Raw genomic sequence first — 24,671 nt, forward strand, 5'->3', positions numbered from 1 at the left:
TTCTTTCCACAGATTGTTTTCTCCTTACTAACCAGGCCACCGGTATGCTGCTGTCATCTTGAAACATTGATCAGAAAGGTTGAAAGATACTATTATTACAAATAAGCTTAACTGGATTGGTAAAGTGAGAAAGAACGAGAGTAAAATGAAAGAGAACCCAAACGAAAGAATGAGCTGGGTATCATTTTCTTTTACAAAATCAATGGGTTAAATTAAGGAAAATCTCCAACTTTCCTCTTTCAAGTATTAATGGTTGCTTTTTTTCCCCCAAGCAATGTTATAGCAAAGGAGAAAAACCTATGCAGATTTTAGTACTAAACAACTTGATGCTAGGTCATTTAGCATCATTAAGAAGTCTTCTGTTGAAAAACAGGTCACTTCTAGCTGTGGGTCCCAAGGTACTGACCGTGGCTCCTTTTTGGAATCTGTATCAGCCTGTACACCAAAGATACACTTACAAACTTATGGTCGGCACAAGGCATGGAAAGAAAGCTAATATAATAGGTGCCAGAGTTAGACATGATAAACCTAGTGTCTACTTGAATTTAACGTTGATTTTTTTTTAAAAAAAGCATGAAATTAAAGAGGGGGAAAAAAGTAAATTTTTCCATGCTTCTTTCAGAATATCAAGTACAATAGTGGAGACTGTGGGAAATGCAGATAGAGATGACAGCAATTATGAACAAAATATGAGAAGTAAATAGGGAGGCTAAAAATGCTAATACCATCTTCCACTTTCACTTGTCGAAATCTCTACCCTAAACTTAGCTGGCTAAACTGTGGCACTGTTGCCAGTCTAGAAGACAACAGTTTGAAAGATAAGATGACCAAGACTAGGATAGATTTGCAATCCACCACCAAGGACTGATTTATGTAAATCTTTTTCCTTCTAGAAAAAAGTTATTTGTCTAGTAACAAGATAACTATAACCATCCTCAATCATTTGAAAAGCTGTCATGCAAACAACAGAGCAGATTTGTTCTGCTCTTCCACAGAAGGTAGATTGACAATAAATGAGTCAAAGGTAGTGTGGAACAGATTGTAAATCAATAAAATAAAGAACATCAAAACAGCTCAAGCTGGCTGAACAGTGGAAAAACATCAACATCATCAGCATCTCTACTCACTTGAGGCCAAACAACCATGGGGCTAGGATCCCACAAATGGAACTTAAAGAGACGTTAGATGATTTCAAAGATCAAGTCCAGCCCTAAGAGTCTATGATACAGTAAGCTTAGCCAATAAGAGTCTAGCCATATCCAAAACTCAGTGAATTTACTTATATCATTTATATTTGGCAGCTGCATCTATAATTTGCCACAATTAAGTCATTTTTAAGTTGAAAGGCAACTACCATTTTTTTTTTTCTGGTTTTCCTCATTTTAATTTCTTTCTTCCTATGTATTCATTTCCCATCAATACATACAAAATAAACTAATAAAAAGTTTTATTAATTTCATTATTACCATCAGGCTCTTTGACAATGACCACCTGTTGATCATCTTGTCTGTTCTCATGAGATTTCTTGATATTTTCTAGTTCAGTCCAATAAGCTTCCATACAGAGTTCATCCAAAGAATCCTGGGAACCTGATCGATCAAATGGAGGTCTTTCTGTGACTTTGGTGACTTCCTGGTTCATAGTATACTGGCCATATCTTCTACTGTAAAGTCAAAAGAAAACATGGTTCATTTTAGTACATGAAGAAGTAGTACTGTTTCTACAATATCATAACACCAAGCTGAAGAACTTGGAAACTCAAGTTCTCCTTAACAAAACCAAAGAGATGCTTGCTTTGAAACTGTTTACCTTGAGAGGCTACTGATTATTACATGCCTGTAGAATGAAAAGTTTTATTCTCTACAGAAAACTTTGGCAATGAACAAACAGCTATGTGATAAATATTTTTCCATTTCCCTTTCACTTCAATTATTTTAAGGCTCTTTTAAACCTGAAACTTTGTTCTTAGAAAGCAACAGGCTAAATCTTGATTAAAGGTTAATAAAATTGGGATTGAATTTACACTGTATTTCATATTTATCATTGATAATTATAAATCAAACTCAGTCAACCTTTAGACAGCAAATATCTGCAAACAATGAATGAGGTACCGTTTGAATTTTCCTTTTATTTTTTGGAATCAAAACAAAAAAAGGATAGTATATTAAGTTTACTGTTACACCCTATTTTAGAAAGCAACATTTAATCTTTACACTTATAAATGTACCTATTACTTACATATATTTTAAAAAGTGGTAAAATGCACTTATTGGCAATTCTGAATAAGTTGACAATTACCTCTTAAACATTTAGCTTATAAATATAATCTATGAAAAAAGGATACATGAATATGGTGGTTTTTAATAACTTCAACTATATTTTTTCTTTATAAATCATATCCTACCTACTACCAAAATTGAATTAAAAGGCCTAAAAATAAAAACCCATATAGAAGAGAAATACTGAAATACTGAATTGTTTCATGATTGTTTATATTGAGATAGAAGAGGAAAAGCCTTATTACTTGAAGGGGGAAATTTTTCAGCTATGTTTTTCCCCTTTATATTCAATAATTTTTTAGAAATATAATTTGAGTAGAGATAATAATTGGTGAACAAGTATTTTGTTATTCTAATTTCAAATCACTTTTTTAATCTCCCAAGAGGACATTAGGAAGTGATACACTCTTTCGAGACTGGTTTTACTAACTGCACATACAGAAAATAAAAAGAAATGCAATAAAATGAAATTCTTTAATAGTGTGTGAATATTTTCACATTGAAACTGGCCTCTAATTATTTAAAATAGTAGGATTTAATATGGCATAAGGAAGAAGGTCACTAAACTCTAGTGCAATCTACCCAGTAGTTTAATTCCAACTGACTTCTCAGAAAAAGTCAAAGAAGTTAATTACTTATTGCTGCAAATAAATGCAATATAACTGACTTAACTGTAATATGCTAATTGGCCAGTTTTAGCCCCGTAAAAATGGTTCTCTCTGCCTTGATTACACATTTTATTACTGGAACAACTCCTATCATCTCGCCCCAGTAGCAGTCCTGGGGTGGTGGGGGGCGGGCGGGTGTTAGATGAGGGCCAACAGGAGGAAGTCTAGACGTGTTTGTGTGAATCTCTTTCCTCTAGCCTCCATTGTGTATTGTTTGCCTCCCCATCCCTTAATTCAGAGACACTTCCTCCCTCCCTGCCCCAACTCCTGTTTACATCCTTATATCCCACTCTGGTCCCTTCTCTCACCCCGTGGCCATGATACCATCAGCGTTCTCCATTTAGGGTTTACACTTCTGATTCTTAAATTAAAATGCAAATGAAAATGCTCTCTTTCTCTTAGGAATGAAAAGTAAACTATATTTCTTACTTCTGTGATCACCAGTTCAACTGATCTTTGGTTCATAATCCTTAATCCTGCTTTATCATCAGGACTAGCTCAAACTAATTTTATAGAGTATCTGCCAAATTCACTTTTGATTTCATGTCAGATATATGGATGCCCTTCCTTGCTTTTGTTTTACCTCTCATTTTAAGATTGTCTACTATATTCCTATTTTCTACAACCTTAGCCCCATGATGAGAACTGCGGAATGTATGAAGTATAATGACTAATGCCAAATAATGTGTTTTATCTGCTCACAGGAAAGAGGTGCTGTTGAACGAAAAGTACATTAAGCCTTTCGCTTCTGAAGGAATGTGTTTATTCTGGCAGGAATTTTCCAGTAAATTTCCATTAAGATAGCATGTGCAGAAAAATGCAAGGGCATTGAGCAATAGCACTGTTACGTAAATAAACCTTCTATATCAAGGCCTGCTTTCAAAACATGCATAAAGCAAAAATCTAATCATTTAGTGCTGGTGAACCGACTCAATATTTTGACTCTGCTAAGATTCAAAAGCTGAAAAGGTTTGTTGTAATAACCTGACGATACTGAGTCATGGAAAGGGAAGATTTTATTTATTTATTTATTTTTTGGATCACTGGCAAATTTTGCAAGAAAACAATTTCTTTTTTAAATATTAGGGGATGAAGTATAGGAAGGAGGCAAGCATCCTGTGAGAGTCCGCTCCTTAATCAGCTGCTGAATATTTTACATGTTTTCTAAAAATGTGACTGAACATTCTTTATTTACAGTTTACATCAATAAACATGTCATGTCACTGGTTTTCTTCTTAGATTATTCTCACTTTTGTAGTTCAGACAGGCCACAGCTAAAAGCCTGTCCCTTCTTAAAACTGTCCTGGTGACAGGCCAGTTAACTGATTTCCTCTCTTCTGTTTTTAGGAGTATGCTTTTATGACACCATGTTCATTCTGCAAATTGAACTCAAACACATAAAAGCAACATCTGCTAGACATAATGAAGTATGGAGCAGAGATATTCTGTATTTCCAAAAGATCCCAACCAACACATGGTGCTCAAATCAGAGAAACACACAGTTTGCCCCACCACAGGCAACTACCAATTATCTCCACCTGACCCACTGCCAATGCTAATCCTCTTTTCATCCTTCCTCACTCCCACCCAGAATCCCATGTGCTAAATATCCCATGAACACTCTTCTCCAACTCCCCCACTTCTCATCTTTTTACAACTAGAACTACAGAACTAGACACTCCTCTAAAAGAAGCTGCTTCTTAGCCTGCTGGACAAGGCATTACATTACAGTATTATCACTTGGGCTCTTTTTCCCTGGGCACTAACATACCAGCAAATACTCAACTTTACAGGCCCCCGCTGTCCCCTGGGCCTTCATGGTGTGTTATCCTCTTGCAGGATGTCCTCATGCTGTGTTGATATAAATTGGGGATCTGTTTCCTTGTATTTTCCCCAGGTGTATTGTATTTTCTCCCATTTTTCTGTAATTTCTTTTTTTTTTTTTTTTCCTACTTGGTGAGTGAATTTCAAATGTACTGACATCATTCAGGGTATTAGCGATACCTGTTACTTATTTTGTCATAGAAATCTTAAACTGATCTGACAGAAGTTGTCCTCCAGAAGGAGGCAAACTTTACCATGCACTTCACTGTGGTCCACTAGAAGAACACTCATGATCCATCCTAGCGCCACTGCAGTCAGTGAAATGATGGGGAAACATACAGGACTGGGAGTCCTAAGCACTAAATGATTCCAGCTTTACTTAACTTTCTTTCATGATCCCTGGAGGAAATCACTCCTCTGATTCTAACTTGCTGCTATCTATAAAATGGAAAGAATGCCAATAGCCTTGAAGACTTTGTTGTAAGTCATCAAATAAGAGCTTCCCTGGTGGCTCAGCCGTAAAGAATCCGCCTGCCAATGCAGGTGATGTGGGTTCGCTTCCTGGGTGGGAAAGATCCCCTGGAGAAGGAAATGGCAACCCACTCCAGCTTTCCTGCCTGGAAAATCCCATGGACAGAGGAGCGTGGCAGGCTACAGTCCATGGGGTCACAAATGCATTGGATACGACTTAGCAACTAAACAAAACAACATCAAATAAGAATTCCTACTGAGGAATGACCTTAGAGGTAACCAAGGAGAAGGCACTCAAGTTAGTATCATTGCTAACTTCTGTGTAACTGCTAACTACAGATAACTGCCTCTCCCACAGTTTAATAAAGTCACCTTTGCCCTCTTCTAAGGGTCAGAGAAACTGCTTATCCTCTAAGGATGGTCATTCTTAAACCTTTGGTCTCAGGACTCCTTTACACACTTCCTAATTTTCAAGGGTTTCCAAAGAGTTTTTGAGATAGATTATATTCATTGATATGTACACTATTAGATCTTAAAACTTAAAAAAAAACTTTAAATACTAATTCATTTAATAAGAAGAAATAATCTTATATTTAAGATGTTATTTAAGAAAACATCATAAATAACATTGGGGGGAGAGTTGGGGAGAAGCCCTATATTTAAAAAAAAAAATAGATAAGTAGCACTGTTTTACATTTTTGAAACTGTTTTTAAGGTTTAGTTTAATAGAAGACATATGGATTCTCCCATCTCCCTCTACATTTACTCTTTTGCGATATTCTAAGTCACGTAGTTTCTGGGAAACACCACTGTATTCTCAGGAAAGCATTAGAATGAACAAGGCCAGTTAACAGCGAGGGTTATTATGAAAAACCCTTTGAAGGGTCTTGAGAGCTTCAGGGGTTCCACGGCCACACTTTGAAAACCACTGCTCCAGGATTTCTCAAAAACACCTAATGGATCTGAGAAAGCACTTTTCAATCCTGCGGGCAATGTTCCAGAAAGCCCTACTGAAAGAAACAGACATGCTTTCCCAGTGACCCTTGACCTACATCTTTGTTTATTTTAGTTTAGTTTTATGGCCTTTCATCAAAACTGGGACTTACTCCAATGATATATTCATTTTTAATTCATACTACAATGACAAAGAATAAAAGCATATTTAAAAACCCCTGCCTCGCCAATGTCTTCCATCATCCACTTTTATCCATTAGGCACAATGGGCAGAAATTCTAAGCTTCCCCTTTTGGCCAGTGTATTTGAAAATAGGTATTTTCTTTAACGCTCCTTTGCCATCTGTACGTCTTCCTATAATCATCTCAAGGCATTTATTTAGAACTAGGACACTTCTTTGCACTCATTTAACTACATGATCCAATCTCCACTTTGTGCACTCCACCCCATCAACAGTCATGCTGCTAAACGTCACATCCAATCTGTCTCAGTCCTGCTCCTTCTAGAAACATTTTTATGGCTCAAAGTCTGCTTTCTTGAAGTCCTTTGATGCTAGAATTTGGTTTTATATTCTTACAAGATCCTTTCTAAAAGAAGTATACTCTCTTTCATGCTTCTTATTCTACTTTCACTTCCAACACAGGAAAAGAAGGGACTGGGTTGAGAGATATGAGGATAAGGCTATTTTTGTTTTGTATTGGTTTGGGTGGTTTTTTTGGGTTTTTTTTTTTTTTTGGTTCTGTTTTTAAGGCACCAAAAAAAAAGTTCTTACTGAGATCACGACTTATTAACCATGATGACCAAGTATATTTTAGATAAAGCCATATTTATTGAAGTATAAGCTTTAGAATGTTATTGGACATTAGAGATTTAAAGCTATCCCATCATTTTCTAGATGAGGTAATGAGTTGCCAGGGTTAAATCTTCTTCAAAATCTCAGCAAAGTGATGGTGGAACCAAAATTGGTGTTCTTATTTCTTCTTCTGCAGTCATTATACCAAACAGACTGGAAAGGGTAGAATTTACTTTTTTTCACATCCAACGTTCCAGTCTTAGTGAGTTTGTATTGCACATAGCAAAACCAAAAGTGATCTTGTTGACACAGCCTATAATTAATGTTTTTAAATGACCACTATACTTATCTAGAGAAGAATACATTTAACAATCAAATCATACCTCTTTAAAATGCATGAGAAACCTTTTCCAATGCATTTTCTAAAATGTGATTTGTGCCATGCTGGGGCATGACTTCAAATATACTTTTTGTTTTTTTTTTAAAAAAGCTTTGTTTCAAAGATGTTTAAAATGTTTTAAACATTCACTCTGGATCTACATTACCTCTAGGCTGGGGTGGGGAGGAGTGCTTCTGATGTGTAGATTTTTCTCTTTCATTTTATCAGTGATATTAAAGAAGTAATCACTGCCATCTGAGACGGTGAAGCTATTAATACTCCGTAATGGCCTTGTCCATCAGACTACGTTGAATTTGAGTGACTAGGAAGAACTGCAGCCTATGAATGACCCATGTCATTTCTTTTTCCCTGTGAACTGAATGCCTACTATTGTTTAGTTGAAAGCAGTAATTATTAGAAGTGGCTCTGACACCGGGAAGAAAGAACACTGACAATGCTTTAAGGCAGGAGGAAGTTGATTAGGAAGCAATCCCTCTCTGGCCTTTCTTTTCCCACTCCCAGACAGCCTTCAGAGCCCAGGAGAGAAGTTCCTCACATCTTCTTCCTGACCCAACTGCTACAGTTTTAGAAACACACTAATTTTCACAATCCAAGTAAGCTTACTTTCCTCCTTTGCACATTTTAACCCTTTCATTTGGGGGAGTAGGGTGGGGGGAGCCGTAGTAGTTGTATTAATCCTAGCGTTAATCACTCAGTTGAGTCCAACTCTTTGCGACCCCATGGACTGTAGCACCCACTCTGTCCATGGGGTTCTCCAGGCAAGAATACTGGAGTAGGTTGCCATTCCCTTCTCCAGGGGATCTTCCTGATCCAGGGATTGGATCCAGGTCTTTTGCATTGCAGGCAGATTTTTAACCATCAGGGAAGCCCATGGGGTGGAAGGATAGAGCTAAAATGTACTCATTATTTCTTTCAGCTTTTTCTTTAAAAATAAAAATCACTTAACATCTGCATAGCACACTGCTCTAGTCACCACAGAGCGTCCACCCAACTTTGACACATGGCAAAACAATGAACAAATGAACTGATGATGCACCATTTACCCAACACTGCCCAAGTCAAGCTGGGAAGAGAAGCACATTAGTAAGGTTGCTGAGAGAAAGCTTGGAAAACTTGGCTTTATCACTTTTACCAAAAAACTATGGTAGAACCAACCCATATGTGAATATCACTAACAGAATAAGGCTATCGGCAGCAGCCAGAACCACCGGGTCTAGCAGAAAGGAAGGAAAAAAGGTATGAGGCTGAAAGGCATGTGGAAGCATCATGAGGCAACCAGAGTAAGCTGGAAAAACTCCCTTCCCTTTTAAGTAGAGACACAGGTTATGTAAAAGGGAAATCATGGGCAAACACCAACCACCAGACATAGGACTTTCCTATTTTCGAGGGCTTCTTCTCAGTAGATGTGAGATCCTCTTTGTCTGAGCTCCCCCAATCTCTCTCAAGAGGCAGTTTTTCCTTCCTCCACTAGAGACACGACTCAACAAGTAGCCAAATGGAGCCAGGGAGGGATCTTAACGTCAAAGTCATTTTCCAAGACGAGGCTGGAGAGACCTGAAGTGGGACTTTAACTTGATCTTGGAAGACTGGTTCAAAGCACATGGGACTGAGTTTGCATATGCACGCTGCTCAATCTCAATTCTCCATCACCAGGACGTGTGTCTACCTGACACTGGGGTGCAATGACACAGCTCAAGTCCAGAACTCTGGCCTCTCCGCGTTCTGGTTAGTTGTGAAACATCTGGAGGTACAACACCACTCATTTGGTGGCTCTCCAGTTGGATCTGTTCTCCAGCTGTCATATCTTGGCACCTTTTTCCACGGGGGCTGGAATAAAGACAGACATTTCCTTGCTCCTTCAGTCTCCCCCCAGCCCTGACCACAACTCAGACTGTGTTACCCACACTTGTATTTCTACCACTACACTATGTGTTCCTTGGGGCAAGTATCTACAGAGTTCTTTTTTTTTTTTTTTTGGCTGCTGTTGTTTTTTCATCTGGGTGTCCCTGGGTTTAGCCAACCATTTACCATAGCAGATGCTTGGGAACTGTTTGATTACTAATTACTGAATTATCGCTGCCTCTGGAACAACATCCTCCTTTTAATTTCTAAGGTGTTTCTTATTTAATTGCACAAAACTACAAAGGAATAAAACAGGGACATGAAAAGTAGACAATAAAGAAATTAGTCATCAGGAAACCCTAAAAGGTAATTAATAGGTAATTGTTCTATGCCACTGTAACTCTTGAGTGTTTAATTTGAAAGTAGGCTTCCTTATATGAAACATATAAAACAGCCAGTTTCCTTATCAGACTGTACCTGATATTAAGTCACAAATAAGCACCGGCATACAGTTTCTTAAGCACACATTCCCTGGTTCCATCCTGTCAACTTAATTGCTAAAACAAATAAAATATTTTTTGAATGCCTGCAGAGTGTTGGGCACCTTATCAGAGATGCCTGTTCAACCAACCTGCTCAAGTCTGTGCTGTCAGAGAGGTTAGAAATGATACTGACACTAGGCAAAGGTGGAATTTTCCAGTTCCTCACCGAACCAGCAGCCCAGACAACCCTCAAAAAGGGCCTCTGGTTCATGACCTCTGCTTCAGCACTGCCCCTAACACGCTTCAGGCCCTGCTATGGTTCACCTTTCCTTCCTCAGGATTTCACTTCCTCTCTGCCACTATCCACGCACCTCCACTTCAACCTCTGCCCAAATAACCATTTCCGCAAATTCAGATCAATAATTTAGGTCACCTCCACAGCCCATCCTGGGACACCCCCTCTCCCCAGACTGTTTGCCACAGTCCTCCTGGATTTGCCTGAAGCCCACTCCCACCGGTCCCTAGGCTCCACAGGCTAGTCTTTCCTGAGCCGGAGTCTGGTTTTCTCACAACTGTCTAATGCCTGATTCTTTTCTCACAAAAGTTGTGAGGCTTCAAAGGTAGCTATTAGCACCCAAAACTGTCACCAAGCTTATACCTATTTATTTTTCATTGCTCTTGAAAAACCAAATTTTTGCCTTTTGGGTTTCAAAGACGTGCTTTTTTCTTTCTGAGGAGTCTATCAAGTTCTCAACATGTTCGCAGAGGTAAAAGACCAAAGTCTTCCCATCTTCTCTAATATGCTTGAACTCCTCATTCAAAAGTCCCCTATCATGCCCTCCATTAGCTTAGAATCTCAACATTACAGTTAACCACATGCCTTAAAAATACATTAAAGCAAATGGGTAAATTTTCACCAATGTGCAACTCTCTCACATACAAAACTTAACAATATACTTCAAGATCTAGGATCCAGGATAGATGTTTAACTGTTGGCCAGGACACTCATTCTGGGCATTGGCTGACTACAGACTGACAAATTACAATTTTCTGATAAATTTTCTGATAAATTTTCCAATTCATAAAGTAAGCTGCTACTGATTCATAAAGCCTGCCACCATACATTGCTCCTGTTTTAGTCACTCAGTCATGTCTGACTCTATTGTGACCGCCAGGCTCTTCTTCCCATGGTATTTTCCAAGAATACTGGAGTGCGTTGCTATTTCCTTCTCCAGGGGGTCTTCCTGACCCAGGGATCAAACCTGCATCTCCTTCACTGGCAGATGGATTCTTTACCATGAGCCACCTGAGAAGCCCGCACCATCACATAGGTACTAACAAAATATTTGTTGCTGTAACACAAAACTGTGAACACTAATATTTTAGAATACTGTTGGATAATGGTTTCACTTATTTCTATGGGCCACTCTCTTGCCTTTCTATAAGACTTTATATACATATTAACATTAATTTTCCTATGCCAATAAAAACATGGACACAAGGCAAGACTGGATTTAAAAAAAACACCTTTTGATAATAACTGAAGCTAAATGCATGGGCATATACTGTGGAAAAGATGGGGGCACTATTATTAAACTCTTTTCAGTCTTTTGTGATTGTCTGTTACAATAAGGTTGGGAAATCATTTATCTCAGTGGGGCCACAGTGGCATAAAACCAAGCTTCCACCAATCAGCATAAGGACCGCTATAGACAAACACTGAAAAAAGTGTTCAAAGTGGAAGGATGTCTGCATTTATGCTACACAATAAAGAGGGAGAAGACATGTATTTCTACATCATTTCCAAGTCACGCCGGTGAACAGTAACAGCAGGACAATTTAAAACAGCAGTAACTGTGTGGCAAATGCCTGGGTAGGAGAGAGAAAGCTGCTTCACTAAGGCTGCAAAGTGTGATTTTATGGATAGCTCCAAACGACCCTCAAAGGCTATAATGTCAACTGGTGAGTTCTGAAGGCCAGGAAGTATTTTCATAAGCCAGGTACTAAAAGTCAGCTGTACCAAGGAGATGGAAGGGGGTGGTAAAGAAATAATTTCCAGCTCTTGAAATAATTTAGCCAAGCTTAGAAATAATTCATCTGTAACATTTTCCACTAAGTGTTTTCAGAAGTCAGTTACAAAGTACACTATGTGAATATTACAGGATATTTTTTTCCCTTTTTCAATGAGATTATCTGAGATCACCTTTTTCTTAGTATGCTTTAGAATCTAAGCTGACTCAACATAAGAGAGATATGAACACAAGTAGCCTCAAAAAGACATGAAATATAAAATAAAATATGGAAACTAAAGGCAATTTCTAATAGTAAAATGTTGCCTGAGGGGTGGGGGCTTTAAAACTAATTTTTGAGAGACCAAAACTAATTTTTGTGAGACCAAAAATCTCACAAAAACAAATGTTTTTAGTCCAAGTCGCTGAGCTCTGTTCAGAGGACAGGAACAAGGTCCAAAAGACAGAGAGACCTAAGGTGACCGTGAGGAATGGGCAAGGGCTTTATGGGAAAAATTACGGGAACCTGCAGAAGGGAAAGAAAAAATACAAATAAGAAAACATAACTAGGACTTCCCTGGTGGTCCAGAGGTTAAGAATTCATCCACCTGCCAGTGCAGAGGACGTGGATTCGATCCCTGATCAGGGAGATTCCACATGGCGCTGGGTCACGAAGCCCATGTTCCACAGCTACTGAGCCCAGGCCCTAGAGCCTGGGTCTGCAACAAGAGAAACCGCAGCCTGAGAGACCCATGCACCACAACCAGAGAGCAGCCCCTGCTCACTGCAACTAGGGAAAACCCACGCACAGCAGCAAAGACCCAGCACAGCCAAAAATAAAGGAATAAGTTAAAAAAAGAAAAAACCTAACTAATGCGATTCCCACATCATCCAGCACACTTATAGGCACACAGAGCTCTGGTAAATCCAGTTCTGGGAGGATTAAATCCTTCAAGCTGGATTTACATTTATGCACCTGTCCTGGTTGAATTCCTCTCCTGGTCCTCTTAGGAAGTCTGAGAGTCTCCAGCTCATCATCAGGCTTATGCAAGCCTACTGTCAACCTGTTATTTACATGGGGCAGCAATATTCCCACTTCACCAAAAGTAACATGGCATCTGGTTCCAAAATGCCATTCCTTGCGGGAATTTGAAACCAGTTAAGAAATTCACAAGAGTTCCCTCCCTAGCCATGGCCAAGGCTGTTGGCATTCTATAAAAAGCTGATGATAAATCACAGTCCAGCTCAAGGACTCCAGCCTCCCAATGCTCTCTACTGTTGACCCCACTACTCCATACATGGATTCTCCTTTCTGCCCAGTCCCTACAAAGAAACAATCCAGACTGAGTGGTCATCTGCTGAGCTGCCCTCTCGAATGAATCCCATACACTGCCCAGGCACGGTTCCCAGGAATTCACATCCTGGCCACGAGTGTCACCCATGCCCCTTCTTGCCAGGACAGAGACGTGGAAGAAAGAACTGTCATTTCAGGGAGCTAACACTGCAGAAGAGATCAGCAAGAGGGTCACTGACTAGAGAATAAGCCTCTCGAGACAGAACAGAATCTGAGTAAGTTCTACAAGGAGAAGAATAAAAGGATGTAGTGCCCCTAAGGCAGAAGGTGGTATTTATGCAGGGCACCTAGGGCCTGGTAGCCAGGGAGGATGATGGGATCAAAGATAGACTTCCTTTACTATCTTGTCCCAGTAGGTTAGAAAGATCTAGGCCATCAGACACTGCACAGTAACCATCCAAGACTCAGAATTTTTCTAGTTTTTCTTTCAATTTAGATGTTTGAGGGCCAACTATTAAGTGTCCTCACCTCATAAAGGACTTCAGTTATTTGCTAAAGATGGTTCTATAAAGTAAATACACAGATCTTACTAGAAATACTTGTGAAACTCTAAGCATAGGCCAACCAATCTAATACAGGAATGTAAATTTCTTAATCCAATAGCTTTGTGAATAGAAAGTTTCACTGAAGAATACCTACATTCAATCTTTGGTCTTCATTATGCTATTGCCTACCTGCTAAATTACTTTTAGCTTGGTCCAACTCCATGCAACCCCATGAATTGTAGACTGCCATGCTCCTCTATCCATGGAGTTTTCCAGGCAAGAATACTGGAGTGGTTTGCCATTTCCTCCTCCAGGGGATCTTCCCCACCCAGGGATCGAACCCAAGTCTCTAATGTCTTCTGCATTGGCAGGTGGGTTCTTTAACACTGTGGCACCAGGGAAGCCTACTTAATCTACATAATTAATTATATTTTCCATTCAAGTAATAAAGTGAACATTGGAAAGAACAGTGGAATTGGAATTAGGTCAACACTTCAATGTTTTGGTGGAATGACACTATAGAACTTGAGTTCTCACTTGATAATAAACAGATAACCAAGTTGTGATTCATACATTCATTCAACAAATACTGGCTTCCTCATTAGCTGCAAGGTATTATGCAAGTTGAGGGTTTCCCAGGTGGCGCGAGCGGTAAAGAACCCACCAACAATGTAGAAGACATAAGAGACATGGGCTCAACCCCTGGGTTGGGAAGATCCCCGGAGGAGGACATGGCAACCCACTCCACTATTCTTGCATGGAGAACCCCACGAGAATCCCTCCTCCACAGAGGAGCCTGGGGGACTATAGTCCACAGGGTCACAAAGAGTTGGACACAACTGAAGCGATTTGGCATGCACATATACAAGTTGAAGTCCAAAGCAGTACAGGGCCTCACCTCTGATCCCTAAGAGTTTACATGGTATTAGAATAGATAAAACACATAGGAAAATAATAGTCCAGGGAACACTGACTCCATGCAAATGAGCAGTGCAGACAGCAGGTGCTGCAAGTTCAGCCCAGTTAGAGGCAGACAAAGATGCAGGGAAGTATACAAAACGTGTGTATCACAACAAGAGGCAAGAAGAAGGAAGATTCCAGGCTCTCGCTCTCCCTCATTCTAATTTTATAAAGCTCTCCCCAGAGCCAACAGTGTCTTCCTGTTATTTGATTCAACTTTACTTCCCTCCAATTTAAGCCCATTTCCTCCAAGCAAATAAAGAATTAATCAGTGTCCTCTTTATATTAACCCCTTAGCTGGGAAGTTTTAAGTCAGTCTTTTACTATACCTTGAATTGTCCAATGAATAACGTTCATTTACCTTTTCCTCCCAAATTTTAAAAAGCAATGTCTTAGAAATATACACTATAGTACACATTCTTGGTGGTACCTGAATCATGATACAGGTACCTGTATATAACCTTTGTACCCGCATATAACCTTTGGGCCTTTTCCAGATTGATTCTTGATCTGCAAGTGAAACCAAGCAAGCACCAAAAAAGGCCCAGTTGGGTGGTCCTTGGCATAGATACCTAAGTAAGAAATGTAGTCATAAATGTTTCTCCTTCCTAACTGAGGACATAAACACTGCTTTGAATTGCTTTCCATGGATGGTTCTGCTTTCCTTCTTAAAAAGCCTTTGCTAATGATTTGCATTAATATTATGCTAATAAAAGTAAGGGGATGCTAACTAATTCAGTCTCTTCAGTAGTAACTAAAGATCAGAAAAAGATGTAATTTGCATATCTTCATGAACTGGCATTTAACTACTTGTCGCCATTTCTGAAGAAAAATAATAACGTTGGGCCAGCCGGGGCAGAAGTAATTCCTCGGTAGAACCATCTCAAACCCAAGCATTTCAAGAGATGTTTGGCTTGAATCTCAGATGACATGGATGAACGTTCAAACACAGGGCAACCATCTGCATATAAATACATTTCAGTTCCTCTCTGCAGAAGGAACTCATTTACTGTTGAAGGCCATTCACTTCCACTTCTGAGTGCTTATTCCTCAAAAAGCTTCCAAGTGTTGTGGGAACAATGATTAAAAGAGGATCTTTCCATCTGTGCATTAGGCTGCAAGACAGCTCCTGCTGCAGAAATAGCTTTTGCATAATTCATTGTGCCATTTTCAACCCTAATCAGTGAATTGCAAGAAGCTATGGAAAGTGAGTACAGAGGCAAGAGAGACTGACATTTTATTGACTGCCTCCCTAAGCGGTCACCCCATCCTCACTTTGGGCTACTACTCCAGGAGTCACGGTGTAAATGCCCTCACTTTCTCTCCAACAGCTTAATACCCCATCCTCCCGTTTCAAGTGCTGTCATCATTGTTTGTCCATACTAATGTCCCAAGAAAGAGTATTTTTTAGGCTATTATTACAGGAAAGTGTACGGGAAAAAAGATTCTACTGGAAGTCAGAAGAAATCAGCCTTTCTCCAGGCCTACCGTTCACTGTGTAAGCAAGCATGACATAAAATTCACCCTACAACAAGAATACCTCAATTCTATCCTTCAATTAACAATAAATACATTTTAAAAAAGAAAAATAAAGAATACCTCAAGTCTTTTCTAAATCTAAAAATTATATAAGTCTAATCTGTTCACATTGATGTTTTCATGTATAAAGTCTGAATTTAACCAGTCACTTTGACTTAGAGTTGCTCCCCTCACCCCACAACCCACCTACCCACACTGAGCAATTTGTGAGACCTCAATTCCCTGACCAGGGATTGAACCTAACTGAAGCACCAAATCCTAACCACTAGACCACCAGAGAACTCCCAGAGTTGCATTTTTTAAGGAAGGAGAAAATAAGGTTATGGAAATGAACCTCTCTGTGTTCCCCACTTATCCCTTCCCCTCAACTATAGAAACTCCGATAAATAAGTTACCTGGCAATCCATTTAAGAATGTACTGGAAAAGGATCCTATGGCTATAGAAAATTAGAAAAACAAGTGCTTTAGACATCTCAAGTTAAAAAGAAAAAAAAAAAAAGCTTTTATAGAATCCTTAAGCTTTAAACACTGAATAATGAAGCAGAAGATTTTTATTATGGTAAGGAATGTATGTGATTTTAAACCAGCAAAATTTTCAAGAAACCATGCCTGGTGATGATAGGGTTAAAGATGTGGATTTTATAGCGCAAATTTTAGAGTAAACTTTCTAATTTTCTATTTCTTACTACTCCATGTATCATGGTAAATAAAGAAATAAACATTCTGAGTTTTTATTGATTGCTGACGTATACTAAAGTTACTGAGATTTAGTTTGGTAGTTCAGTAAGAATTGAAAGAATCATCTCAAAAGACACTACAAATTGAAAAACTGAATTCAGCAGTAGTATTTTCACATAAATGATTTTTTTTTAAATCAACAACTCATAATTGAAAACTTAACCCTAAACCTTAAATACTTGACAGAATATTAAAAAGCATAATTAGAGGGAGGGAGGGGCAGGAAACCTGAGTTGTTCTGAATGTGACAATAAATTGTTATTTTACAGTAGTGCTGTCTAATTGAAATAAAAGGCAAGCCACAGTAGTACTTTAAAATTTTCTAGCAGTCACATTAAAAAACAAAAAGCAAACAGGTAAAGTTAATTTTGATGGTGTACTTTAGCCCAATATACCCAAAGTATTATTGCAATGTGTCATTAACATAAAAATTGTTAATGAAATCTTTTGCTTTTTTTTTCCATTTTGAATCTTCAAACTCCTGTAACTTATGCCAGTATCCCAGCACAGTTTGGACCAACCACATTTCAAGCGCTCAGTCACCACAGACAGCTCGTGGCTATGGTATGGACAGCGCCGCTGCAGAAAGGATGAGGCGGTGGGCAGGTTTTCCTCATACACCCAAATATATACAAGTGAAGTAACTCTCTCCTACTCCCAACACACAAAATTTCACGTCTGTCTGACTACAGAATATTTGCTTTTTCAGTGACTCAGCAAACACTTAGGGAAAACCTACTTTATTCCACACTATGCTAAATAATGGGATGTAGGTGTTATTTCAGACAAGGCAAGCCTAGGATTTGGTAGATAACAAAGACCCATGCAATGAACTCCAAAACAATAGTGCAAGTGGGGACTGCCATGTGAGCAGAGACCAGAAGTCACAAGCTTTAGGGAAGAGACTTGGCCAAGGAGTTCAGAGAAGAGCGACATGAGCTGGAGTGTGCAGCCCGAGCAATATTCTGCTAGGTAGAATGTGATGAGAAAGGCATTCAAGGCAGTGACCACCATAAAAGCAAAGACACACTGTGAGCTTGGGGAACTGTGACTGGATTGATACAGACAGACTATACTGGCTTCCAGGGAAGTGAAACCAGTTGGGAGGCGAGGGGATGGTGTTAGGCATTGGGGGCAAGAAAGGGCCACAGCCAAACTGTACTGAACCTCGACTGTCATACTGAGACACTTGGAATGTGACAGGGGAAGGTCTTTCAACAAGCAAATGTCACTCCAAATTAATGTTTAAGAAACATACTTTGAAGAAAAATAAATAGTGAGACAGCCTGGAGCTGTGATGCTCTGGAATAAGGGGATTTCCGAAAGATAAGGATCTGAACCCAGAGGCACTGCTAAAAACAAGAGTGAAAGAGCAAATTCAGGAAGCTTTTTTCAGGTAGACGCAAATGACCTTGGTGACCAGTTAGCCGAAGAGGATGGAGGACACAGAAGAAAGCAAAATGATTCCAGTGTGTTCTTGGCCAGGCAAACAGGTAACATCATTAACTGGGAGCGAGAATGTAGAACACAGAACAGGTTGGACAAAGACTGTGATGGGTTCACTTTGGACCTGCTAAATTTGAGTTAGAGATTCTTGGGTGACATCATATACCTACAGCTCATACCCATCTTATCCAAGATCCATTTGTCTTTACCTCTGTGCCTTAATTAATGACCCTTTGGGTGTGAAGTGTGTTTCCAGGACTAGCAGCGTTAGCATCAAGTTTGTCGGAAAAGCACAATCTCAAACCGTACCCCAGTGTGAATCCCAATGTGCATTTTACCAAGATTCCCAGGTGACTTTTACAGACATTCAAATTAGAAAAGAACTGCTGCAAGGATTTGAAAATCTAGATTAGGAGCTCCTAAAAGAGGTACTGACTGAAGGCAGGATAATTGGAGAAGTCATCAGCATATAGATGAGAAGTTAAAACTACAGGAGGGGAAGAGCGCTTATTCCCTGAAAACAAAGAACTTTAAACAGGATAGACAAGTCCGTGTGTTGAGGAGAGCGCTGTATGTTTCTAATTAAAGAATCAGCATGAAGGTACACAGTGATTCTCTCTTGCTAAGTACATCAAATAAAAACTAAACAAGAAGAAGAGGAAGAAGAGAAAACGGAAACAAAACCTTTAAAACAGTGAAAGAACCACAGAGGTGAATCTGCATTAAAGCTATAAAGAACTTCTATTTATGATTAAGATACACACACATTAATGTTCCTTAATATTCAAGGATGTTTGTTGAGCAACAAATTGGTTGAAAAACAAATGTGATATGAGTGGAGGCAGAATTCACTGGAGCTTTTGGGGCCACTGCTTGCCGGAGAAGGACCGAGAGCCTGGGGCAGAATCAGAAGGCCTGGATGCTAGGCTGGCTTCACCTCAGGCTGGCATCTGCCCTCTATGCGCCACTCAGCTGTGTAATGCAGGGGCTTAAGAACAAGACACTCTCTTCCAAGATTTCCAGCCATGACTGGCTATGTGGGGAGGTGAGGTTCATTTGTCGCCTCCAAAGACTCCCTGACAACAGCATGAAGAATGTTCTGTTTCCCACCCTCGGCCCATCCCCGCCAGCTCATCCCATCAGCTCACCCAGCAAACAACTTTGCTGAAGTTTCGTTCAGAATCAAACAGCTGTTTAGAGCTGGTTTCAAGTTCACCAAGTGGATCTTCTGTGTACTCTGTTTCCCAGGCAACGCTGACGTCGCTGCCCGCTGTTGCCACAGACGGGATCAGCACACCCAGGCCTGCAAGCAGGAAAGTCCCTCTCAAGCCCCATGCAGACTGCTGCTCCCTGAGGCAGAAGACCCTCTGGAGGCTTCTTGCTAGATGCCAAGCCATTGACAATCAGTGTGCATAATTACCATTCCATGTAAAAGCCTTACCATATATACTTTTAAAATTTGGTTTTACTGCAGGTCACCGAAGCAAAGGTGGGAATACAAGCTGGGCTTTTATGTGGGGGACTGTGCATCTGAATACAAATACCGCAGAAGACGAAAGTGCCGAAGATAAGGACTGGATGCTCTTTCAGTAGCCAGTGCAGCCCAGTATGAAGGGCCACAGGCCATGATGCCTGCTTCTTGCCTCCCTGAACAAATACTCGGTGTGAACCCGCACTCTCCTTTTAAAGTGGAGGCAATTTGTCTATTGTCATCCTCCTGCCTTAATTAGACTCCAGCATGGATCTGGAGAGACATCTTTGTTCTCCCAGTGCAGAGGCCCTTCACAGTAACCTATAAAAGCTACTGAAACATCATCTTCGATAATAAACTCTTCCCTTCACTGCAAAGTGGCATCGGATGATCTTTGAGATGGATACCAAGTCCACATGTGCAAGTGGTCTTTCCGTTTCACTGTGCAAGGGCTTCCAGGCATGTCTACCCAGCCACATGGCCAAAAGTGAGCTCTGCTGTTAACATCGGGTCCTACAGCTCATACCCATCTCACACAAGATTCATCCGGCTTCACCTCTGCTGTAATCAGCTGGTACTGATCAAACATTGAGAGTTCACACCCACACTGTCCCTCACATCAAGGTTCAAATAACCTTGCCAGTTTTTAATTCCAACACATCTAAGTTCTTACCAAGAAATTTAAAAGCCCTAAATCTGCTGGGAAAGGGGGGAAATTCACATGCTGTGTTTCAAATGTACATGTTAATAAAATTTGATTTTCATTATCTATGCCACATGGTTGCTACATGACAAGAATAAAAGGAGAGAAAAAAAAAAGAATAGAAGGAGTATTTAATAATTTGCCAGAATAATGATCACAACAGCAGGACTATGAGATAGTCTCCATTATTATCCCCATTTTAAGGATGAGGCAACTGAGGATTGAAGAAATAAATCAAAATGAGAAGGAAAGCCAGCATGCAATCTATGCCACTGGCCCCAGAATCCATGCTCTACATGGCAGAAGCCTGTGAAACCTGTCCTCAGAAACAGCGATTCAAGTTACGATGGAGTCTGGCGCAGAAATGACCCTATAGATCATTAAGCAAATCATTCGCAACCTGCCTCAGCTTCCCAGCTGGCACGTGAGCAGGACCACGGCAAATCCCCGGCTATTATCAACACGCTTAAAGACGCAGGCGATAAACTCAAACCATCCAAGTCTTCTCTGCCTCTCTTCGTTCTGACAGCACTGGTTTTTTGTCATCACTGCTGATTTGTTTTAGAAGCAAAGATAAAGAGCTGGGTTTAAATCCTGCATGAAATCCTCGGGATTCTTTGTTTCCCTAGGCCTTATAAAATCCAGCCCTTAATTATTCAAACATGAATACAGCAGAGTAGAAAACCAGGTGATTTGCCCAGTGACACAGAGGTACAGTAACTACAGATACACAGTCCTGCCAAATCGCCAAGATTTCCTGATCCTCAGTCAGTAAACAGCATAACCAAGTACTCTGCATAAGGACAGATGGTATTATGACAGAGAAAACACATTACTCTTCAACTTTATCAGCAGGGTAATAAAGATGGGCAATAAATACTCCTTTTATTGATAATTATTTTCCCTCTGTGAACTTTGACAGCCCAACCCACTGATCCTTGGGCTAGTCTAAAGAACAATTAACCACAGAGACACCACTTTGCATATTCTCCTACACAGCCCCACTTACTGAAACTTACTCCTTTGGAAAGAAAAGAGCTATTAACACTAAAACTTTAGCAGTCACAAACTGGGAGCCTGCAGGCAAGATCTGGCTGACAGAAATGTTTTGTTTGGCCAGCAGGGTATTTCCAACATTTTTAGATTGGTTTACCACCTTTTTCTCTTGTAACATGTTTCCCTGGGCAGGCAGTTTGCCAGAGTTCCCACCGGCAGCTTGACTGTTATGCTATCTGCTGGTCCCTGTGGGCATCTGGTTTGCAGTCTCTGCTTTACTGCATTAATATTATGGCATTAAAATAACAGGACCCACTATTTCACACCCATCACCTATGACCGATACCTGAATGCTGCATCAAAATCGAGCTCACTTTATAAAGAAAAAAGTGAATGCAGAAGGGTACCGAGGGCTAGGACTGAACTGGGAGACTGGGCATCCTGATTCTGGTCCTTTCTCCATCAGTAAATAGTGGAATTACTTTGATCGTGTCACCTACTCTCAATCGATCAGAGTCATTTCCTCATTCGTAAAACAGGGAAGTTGGCTGACTACTTAAGATTTTTTTTGCTAACTCAAAAAACCTGTGCGCTATCTCTTTCCTCAATCACATACAAATAGAGGAATCTTCCCAGATTAGCAAAGGTCTTTAGCAAAGGGGGGATTTTAGAAGTCACATAGACTAGAATTTATATGTGGTTCCATCAATTGCCATGAGATTTTAGGAGAGTTATAAAACTCTGAGGGCCTCAGTGTGAGGACTTACTATGTACTTACACTCAGGTACCTTCTAAATTCTGAAGATCCATGAGTGAGCAAAAAAAAAGACCCTGTTCTCATGAAGCTTACATTCTAATGGTGAGGAGAGAGAAAATAAAAATTTGTATAATCTGTCAGGTGATAAGAAGGGCTATGAAAATAAATTAAGTGGGTTAGGAGGATGAGGAAGGAGAGGTCAAGTGATTGGAGACGGGAGGAGACGATCTGACAAGACACTTGGACAGTGACCTGAAAGAAGTGGGGACAGGGATGGTCTAGCCATGTAGATGCCTGGGTATAGGCTGCTCCAGGCAGAATACCCAGGAGTCGTAAAAATTAAATGATGTGACAAGCAGAACTTCTGACAGAAGCTTTGTGATAAGCGGCTTTCCTCCCTACCCTCTCCCTCACCATGTCCCTCCTAAAAAACGTGTGTATGGTCTTCAGGATCTCCTGTCTGCCTTGATATCAGTCCCAAATATCTCAAAGCAAAGCAGACCAGGGGTAAGAAAAACCTTACCTCTAACCAACATTCTAAGCAATGACAACCCATATCTGTCAAATTCTACTTTTGATACTCAGGTAAGACAGGCAAACCCTTCCTCAACTGTGCTTTCAGGAAAATCTTTTCATAACAAAGTACTCCAAAATATATTGTTGTTTTTGTTCAGTCGCTAAATTGTGTCTGACTCATTGTGACCCCACGGACTGCATTCACTAACTCCCGAAGTTTGCTCCAACCCAGGTCCGTTGAGTCGGTGATGCCATCCAGCCATCTGCACAGGAAGCTGATGGTAATGACCTGCATTCCTCAGAAGGTGAGAGAGAGCGCACAGACCACAGTCTCCGGGTAGGAAAGCCTGGATCACACTCCAGCTCTCTGCTTACTGCCCGTGTGATCCTGGTCAAGTTACTTAGCGTCTCTGAATCTCAAGTGTTTCAGCTGTAACTGGGGACCGACATTATCTCCATCCTGAGTTGTGTGCGACCCGAATGTCACCTGAAATTCTCCTGGCACAAAGAATGGTGCCCGATGATACATGTGTATTTCTATCAGGGCTTCCGATGGCAAGTTATAAGACACCGGCTCTGACCACACAGAAGAGAATGGCATTAAACATCAGGCAGTGGGTGGCTCCCGAAGTGGCCGCAGCCAAATGTAACGCCCCCAGTAGTGCTGCGGGCTGGCCCAGGGACACTGCGCGGGAGCAGACCACACAGCTCCCGGCGCCCAGCCTGGCAGCACCAGGCCCTGCGTCCCCCAGCACAGCTCAGACAGTGAGGAGCTTCCCAAAGCAGACAGGAGCTCAGACGCCCGCAGCCGAAAGAGGGACAGGGGCTTTACTGCAGACCACCATCACTACAGCAGGGGTGAGGGCTGCCGAGGCCCCGACCCTCATGCAACCAAAGATCTGCATCTAACTTACAGTCAGCCCTCCACATCTGTGCTTCCTCCGCATCCATGGTTCTGTTTCCTCGGGTTCAACTGCAGACCAGGCAGTATTCACCACTGAAAAAAATGTGAAGTGGACCCAACTCAAACCCATGTTGTTTGAGGGCTGCCTGTACAAATATCCTTTGGGGCATCTACCAGTTTCCTCATGCGTATTCCCTCCTGGAGGCTCCCTACCCTGGGAAACTTTCTCCCCAACTCCAAAGCCTGCTTCCTCCCTTCTCCCGCTAATTCTCATTACAAGGCACCTCATTACAGATTGATTTACACACCCTAACTATACACACTCATATACAAACAGACAGAAATCCTTTGGAGCATACACAGGGTAGAGATTAAAAACAAATGCATATATGGTTATAAATAACCCTGCTTGGTTCTCTAATCATTTTATGTGTGTATATCTCAACCCACAAATGAGGTTATAATTCCTTCTTGACAGGGAGCACCATCCTTTTCTCTCCTGTTAGAAGCCTGTTTCCTGTTCTATGCCAATGCTCAATACCTCTTCCTTTAAAGCTGGGATGATGCATAGTTTTTATATTGGGGGTCAAATATATAATTCATCTACAAATATTCCTTTCTTAAGAAAAACAAATAAAAACTCTCATATAAAATGGGGACAGTTACCAGTGTCAACAAATTGCACAAAATATTGAAACATGTACAAATCAATTATTTTATGAAATCATTTTTACTCATTTTCAGATTAAAAAAGAAACACTATCCTCCTACTTAAAAAACTGGGGAATCCAACACTGTCCCAATTTTACCCAAAAAAAAGTAGGTTCCCCCCTCCCTTTGAATAACATCCCCATCTTAAGAGCACTATTGCTCAATGTTGTCAAAAACCATGCTGACATTTTCAGAACTGTGATATCTCTTAATACTGCTCAGGGATAGATAGACTTGAACTACAACTCCTATACAGCCCATAAGCCAAAAGTCTTAATATGTCTTTAATAAATGCTTTCTATACAGAGTACTTGTAAATTTAAAATAATTATAAACTTACAATACTGAGTCAGGAATCTATCAAATCTA

At 40.4% G+C, this 24,671-nt stretch overlaps 1 protein-coding gene across 4 annotated transcripts in view; it reads right to left on the reverse strand.

Moving 5' to 3' along the window:
* ARHGAP18 (Rho GTPase activating protein 18) overlaps window positions 1-24,671 on the reverse strand; it is a 193,762-nt gene that overhangs the window by 63,527 nt on the left and 105,564 nt on the right. For 3 of the 4 annotated variants that reach the window (XM_043888106.1, XM_043888105.1, XM_043888107.1), the window contains exon 2: window positions 1,467-1,663. In XM_043888106.1, the coding sequence (XP_043744041.1) occupies window positions 1,467-1,663 (197 nt within the window). Of the gene's footprint in view, window positions 1-1,466; window positions 1,664-7,534; window positions 7,542-14,151; window positions 14,163-24,671 lie in introns of those variants that run through there. The other variant, XM_043888108.1, reaches the window with a different exon arrangement.

This window comes from Cervus elaphus, chromosome 26 (assembly GCF_910594005.1).
Source record: "Cervus elaphus chromosome 26, mCerEla1.1, whole genome shotgun sequence".
Classification (NCBI taxonomy): domain Eukaryota; kingdom Metazoa; phylum Chordata; class Mammalia; order Artiodactyla; family Cervidae; genus Cervus; species Cervus elaphus.